At 39.8% G+C, this 6,813-nt stretch overlaps 1 protein-coding gene across 1 annotated transcript; it reads right to left on the reverse strand.

The window, feature by feature from the left end:
* Positions 1-2,592: 2,592 nt before the first annotated feature.
* On the reverse strand, positions 2,593-4,583 carry LOC124595587 (protein ALP1-like). Its single transcript, XM_047134385.1, has 2 exons — positions 4,462-4,583; positions 2,593-3,478 (listed from the first exon to the last, which is right to left on the reverse strand). The coding sequence occupies exons 1-2, from the start codon at positions 4,575-4,577 to the stop codon at positions 2,593-2,595; spliced, it is 1,002 nt and encodes a 333-aa protein (XP_046990341.1). The 5' UTR covers positions 4,578-4,583.
* Positions 4,584-6,813: the final 2,230 nt, after the last annotated feature.

A 6,813-nucleotide genomic window follows, 5' to 3' on the forward strand; every position in this document is an offset into this window, starting at 1 on the left:
GTAGAAATTATTTTATACATTTTAGTCCATATTAAAAAGTGTTAGTTTTTTCTTCAAATAATTATTTGTACATAGTAGTGCGTTGCACAGTTTTAAGACTCTAAAGCACATGCACTCGCTAGGCATACTGAGTTAAAGGAATGCCCTGACGTTCTGTAAAAGAATTTTCATATGTATCTCAGCCTCAGATCACATAATCAATATAACAATCGATTTAAGCTTTTAGTGACTCATCAACAGATGATATGAGTACGTTACATAGTAACTCGTCAAAGCCGGCCGCGGTGTTCTAGCGGTTCTAGGTGCGCAGTCCGGAACCGCGCGACTGCTACGGTCGCAGGTTCGAATCCTGCCTTGGGCATGGATGTGTGGGATGTCCTTAGGTTGGTTAGGTTTAAGTAGTTTCATGTTCTAGGGGACTGATGACCACAGTAGTTAAGTCCCATAGTGCTCAGAGCCATTTGAACCATTTTTTTAACTCGTCAAAGTGCAAGCAAACAGCTAGGAGCGACGCTCACTGAACTCACAAATTATACTGTTCAGTTGCAGTTTGATGTGTACTTATTCCATCTGATAATGATTTGTTAAAAACTCAAAATCGCTAATGATACCGTTAATGTGATCTAACGCTGAAATAGATAATAAAAAAATTCTTCACAGAAATGTAATGAAAGAATAGTATTTGTTGAAGTAATCTACTAAAACTGGATTAATGTTCTTCGTTTGCAACCAATTCGTTAACGAATACGAACATCCTACCCATAATTTTGAGATAGGTCTGGTTGATTTTTACATTGAAAGTTTGTAAGTCATTTGGAGACTTCATGACCTTAAAATATTACATTCAAACGTTCTAAGTACTCTGGAGACTTCATAACTTGGATATTCTGTTAAATCGATTTGTAATTTCTGGTCCGCACTGATTCCATGGTCTCTCAGTCAGTGATTCATTCAAATGTAAAAATATTATTGCTTGTCCTTTGTGCACTAAAATTTAATGTCAAATGCTCGGAATAACATTCCAGTTAAAAATATAATTTTCTCATATGCACCGCGATACTTCACCTATTCTTGCACACCTTCCTGTTGTCTTCCCTGTACTTTTAATATTAGTGATTTCGATTGCTTTCGCGATGCTCTGCGTATCTCATCATCCATAAATACAGTTATTTTAGAACAGGCTGGTAATACTATTAGACATAATTACTTTCACTCCAGACCTCATTGTCCCTCAAGCGCGAAAATCTACAAAACGTACACAAAAACATCGCAAAGATGTTAATTTTTATATATTTTACATAATGCCGTTATACTTATTTCGATATTGTGATGATACCTCTTATCGTGACGGTTTATGTTGTCACTTTCTGTTAAGTTATTACAATAAATGCGAAATTGTAGCAATCTCTGTTGCTAGTTCGTTTGTCGTCTACGTCTACATCCCAATTTGTTATGTTCTGAAATCCTCTGGTGTTCTACTGAACGCTAATTTTACTTTGGACTCCAGTTATCTTACATCAGCCTCATCCTCGTCTTCTATCGTGCTTCATGCCAGCTCTCCTTGATAATGCAGACGTGTATCGTACACCTACCATTTATCTACTTGTTCTGTATTTATCCGAGACTTTCCATCTGAAGATCATAAGTTCATATTCTCCTGTACTGTTGATTTGCTACCTACTCCTTACTGTTGCTTTCGAATCTCCCAAAACTATCAGATTTACGTGTACTTCAACAAACACACTCAACATAAAAATTTTATCAAATACCCTCTGCATTTCTTTATGGTCAATAAGAGTGATACAGTTATACTTATCTGTAATACAGTGGATGGCTGTGAATTCTACTCACTCTAAAACGTGTGATTCACCCATTGCATTGCTCGTATTCGTAATCCTGTCACCCGTTATCACGTTCAGTCTCACCTAAACGAATATTTTTTAGTACAACAACATGGGTATTATTTTTTACTTAAATTTTGCCTCCGAGTTCACATCTCTTCAGTATTTTCTCTTCACTGGTTATGAGAGTTGTTGTAAGTATTATATAAGGCTAGGCGCGCACTGGCGATTTTCCGTCGCGCGATTTATTTGTCGCAAGAATGAAACACAGTGGCTCGAATAGGAGCGCGCGCACGTGCGACAAAAAAGTAGCGGCGATTTAAAAGACGCAACCGTCCCTATTTCACGCGCGACGCGATTGTCGCAGGTGTGGAATGATTCACAGGCACTGGAATGGGCCCGCGCGCACTAGCGACGCGATTTCTGTGAGTCGCTCTCGCTCTGTGTTGCATACACACAAGTTCAGTGCGCCAGCAGCATGTCTGATAACGGGAGTTGCGCTACGGATGACATTGTAGGTTGTGTTGTCGATTCAGAAAGACTAATTGCAGAAGTAGAAAAGCGACCAGCTCTCTACAACAAGAAATTAAAAGAATACAGTGATCGAAATTTGAAAGAGAAACTATGGGGAGAAGTATGCTGCAGCCTAATTCGGAACTGGACTGAACTGCCTGGACCAGAAAAGACTAACAAAGGTATTTCATGGTTCACTTATTTTATTCATTCATGTAGACATCACAGTTACAACAATTTAAATTTTTTCATATTGCCAAGATACTGATCCTTGTGGAGTCACAAAGTAGTTTGCAAAATAATCCCGTATCTGCATACCACACGAATCAGCTCTTATTCCTACAGGCTCACAGGCTTTCAGAAGGCATTCGTACGACTCGTCCTCAGTTCGTACACCGTCATTTCGTCTTACGAAATTATGCAGAATACAACATGCTTTTATGATTATGTCTGAAAAACCAACATCCACATCCATAGGTCGATGAAATATTCTCCATTTGTTAGCCAAAATCCCCAAAGTACATTCCACCATTCTACGAGCACGACAATGTCTATAATTAAAAACACGCTGTTTCATTGTCAGGTTTTTCCTCGAGTACGGCCGCAGAATATGTCTAGACAGTGCAAATGCTTCATCTCCTACAAAATTAAAAGGTTGAGGCTCTCCTTCCTCGTCTTGTGGTAATTTTTGAGGATTTGGAATGTTTAACTGATTAGATTTCAGTTTTTGATAGAAGTTGGATTTCTTGAACACATTAGAATCCCCATTGGCTCCGTACGAGCCCACGTCTATCACAGTGAAACAATAGTCAGCGTCCACTACGGCCAAAAGTATTGTCGAAAAATAATTTTTGTAATTATAAAACTCTGAGCCACTGTCAGCAGGCTTCTTCAGTCTCACATGTTTCCCATCCACAGCACCAATGCAATTTGGAAAGTCAGTTCTGTCTAAAAACTGTTTGGCAATAATCTTCCAATCATCTTCAGTTTTTTCTGCCATATGAATAGGCTTTAGACATTGCCACAACTGCTCGCATGTATCCTTCACAATTTCTCTGATTGTAGTGGCCCCCAGTAGATATTCGTAGTGTAATGAGCGAAAGCTATTTCCAGTCGCAAGGTATCTGGAAGAAATAATATTCAGTAACAGCATTAATATTTACTCATAGAAGTATTAAGGTAAATACTTACAATAAATTATATACAGTGATAATTTCATTTATGACAGGTAAAGAAATTCAAAGGAAGTGGAAAAATCTGAAGGACTGCTTCGCGAGAGAACTGGCATCACAGAAAAAATCGTCGTCTGGCGAGGCTGCAAGAAAACGGAGGAAATATCTATACTTCGATGCAATGTTATTTCTGCTCCCTCAGATGGAAGACAGACCGACCACCAGCAACATCGAAATCATGCCCAGTAGCACAGGAAACAAGGAAGTAGTTTCTCCCCCCAGTTTGTCTTCACAAAACAGCAACGATACTGCACAGAGCAAAAAAGTACGACATCCTACGAAAAGAGAGGCCAAGAAGGTTACGTCCTACGAGGAATCTCTATTAAATATATTACAAGACAGACAAAAAGAAGAAGTTAACGAGGATAAGAATTTTGCATTAATGCTTGTCCCCATGCTGGCGAAGTTAAACGAAGAACAGAAACATTACGCGAAAATAGAAATACTGAATGTGATGAGGAATGCCAGATATTATCAGCTTTCACCGATTTTTCCACAGCATCCGAACATGTGCTATAACACAACTCAAGCGACTTATAACACCACTCAAGCAACTTACTCTCCAGCATCTTCATTCGTTCAACCGTATTCTTCAAATGTCCTAAATGAAACGGAACCTCCACAAAATTTGTTCGTGTGCCCCTCTCCAGACAACCGCAACAAGACCACAGAAACCTCTATGCGCAACATGGTTTTGCAGTTCTCTAATGAAACAAGATCGCCAGTTTCGACTTGCAGTAGTGATTTTCTTGATGTATCTGATCAGTAATGTAAAATGGCAACAACAATTGTTGAATGAAACGATTCTCTTGATGTATCTAATCAATAATGTAAAAGGGCAATAAAAACTGTTGAATGAAATAATGTGTGCTCACCTCAAAGTCACTGATAAGCGCTCCTCAGGTGGTATACACTTCCTCCATGTCGTATCTTGTTTTGTTATATTCGGTCCTACTGTCTGAAGCAGTGTATCAAAACTATTCTTACTCATTCGATAGTATTGAAAGAATTTATTTTGGTGATTTTGTAACTCTTCGTGTAATTTGTAAAACTGCCCTTTCACCAGTCTTTGACTTACAATCGGATGTACCCAGTAACGACATTTGCGCTGTTTTCTCGCTCTTTTTCGTAGTAAAAGCGCCACCAAACAAGCTGTTTCGATGAAATCCATGCTGGTACTGAGAGTAGTTGCGATTTTCCTGCCGCTGTGTGCGCACCACAATGTACTTCCGCGACAGCGATTGTTCAGTCGCGCCGACTGAAAAATCGCCTGTGCGCGCCTAGCCTAACACTACAAAATTGTGCGAGTCTCCTGTTGCACCACACTTATGATGGAGATCCGTGATATACAGATGGAAGTCAGTTTGTATGAATTCTTCTAAGACAAGATGGTAGGGTGTATGATGTGTATTCAGACATGCGGACTTTTGTCTCATGCTGTAAAGGAAATGAACAGGAAATTGATGAAGCAAAGCAGAGTTCAAAAATGGTTCAAATGGCTCTGAGCACTATGGGACTCAACTGCTGAGGTCATTAGTCCCCTAGAACTTAGAACTAGTTAAACCTAACTAACCTGAGGACATCACAAACATCCATGCCCGAGGCAGGATTCGAACCTGCTACCGTAGCGGTCTTGCGGTTCCAGACTGCAGCGCCTTTAACCGGACGGCCACTTCGGCCGGCCAAAGCAGAGTGCATGATGTGTCGTACGGGGTCTAAGAAAGAGTAGATGTAAAGTAACGCTATAGAGATTTATTTGTCGACTAGAGAAACGCTTTCTCCTATGATACGTCAGTCTTGCACTGTTATTATGTTCACTTTCTTTATCCCCTTTTTGCTGTGTCCGAACGCCGAAGTCAGTTTAATTTTCATTCGAATTTCCATTCCAGTTCCTGATCAAAAAGTCCTGCGTTCAGTAGAGTGTTACTACTTCACATTTATTGCTGTTTTTAAGAAATTGAAGTTAACGACATGGCTATTAAATACCAGCTTGACAGACCGATTCGAGCAAACAGAACAGACCCAAAGCTGGCGTTCGTACTTACGGATTCACCTCTACTTAACAACCCAGGCAGCCGGTGAAGTAAAGCCGTCGCCTGAGATTTTAACTTAATTAACCACAGGTCGAAGTATCTATTAGAATTTATTGCTCCAATTCCTTTATGTATGTCAGGAAGTTACCATTGTCAATAAATTTAGTGTAATACAATCGTAAAGTTCTCTTCCCATGTTTAACTTTTTATTTGGCTGATTGAAGATGCTCTGCATTGTATCGTATAAAAAGATATGGCAAGAATAGGATTTGGTTCGTATAACTTTTTGCAATAGACTCCGGTCAGTATCTAATGTTCTGCTACCTGACCGCAGGGTAAATCACAAACATTACTTACCTCTCGATCTATGTGCTCCAGTAATCCAGTTAGTAATTGAAGTGTGTCAGCTTCTATAGCGAAATGCGAATATGATCCTTCAATGTCCAGAATTCGACATCCGTAACATCTGTACATGTAATAAAGACAACTTTCAATATTCTTGGGTGTTTTAGTCTTTCTCTGATATTCCACGTCGAAACTGAAAAATTTCGTTTCTCTGTCTTCATGGACTTCTAAAAGTGTTTAGCAACGGAACAGTCCTCTAAGCGCAGTTACAAGTGATTTATGTCATACAAACGTGATACATTCGCAGCACGTGAAGTTAAATTTTTATGTATACCTGCTGCGGGAAGGAATCCAAAATCGACAGATCAATCCTTTATGGTACTTCGCGTCATTCCGTTACCAGCAATAACCAAATGAAATCCAGTAGACATGGTAATTAAGGTCTGATGACAGATTGTAGGACATGAGGGTAGCGAAATGGATATGTCACCTTCAACATGGCCCTTCGTTCATCGATTTAGAGAAATCAGGAAGACCTAAATCTGGATTACAGGACTGAAGTTTGAAGCAGCTGCTCCCGAACACCAGTCGGTACATCATCCACCCCTGCATCTTGACTAGTACGAGTCCCTAGAGAAACTGAGCTTTGTTTTAACGAATAAAGCCTCTCCATGAAGCTTTTACCGAGACGATGTATTTCATACTAATTTTTGCGATGATGTGGAAATTTATTCGGATTGCGACATTTTCAGGGACATCGATAATGCGGGATTGCACTCGGCAGTTTTGTACGCTGGGAGAATCGACTCGGAGGTCCGCGAAACATACTGAAATTGCTGTATGCGGAAG

Source organism: Schistocerca americana, chromosome 1 (assembly GCF_021461395.2).
Source record: "Schistocerca americana isolate TAMUIC-IGC-003095 chromosome 1, iqSchAmer2.1, whole genome shotgun sequence".
Lineage (NCBI taxonomy): Eukaryota > Metazoa > Arthropoda > Insecta > Orthoptera > Acrididae > Schistocerca > Schistocerca americana.

Coding starts and splice junctions, on each gene's coding strand:
- LOC124595587 (XM_047134385.1), bottom strand. CDS start 4,577: ATGAGTAAGAATAGTTTTGATACACTGCTTCAGACAGTAGGACCGAAT. Junction 3,479..4,461: donor CGCTTATCAGTGACTTTGAG/GTGAGCACACAT, acceptor TATTTCTTCCAG/ATACCTTGCGACTGGAAATA.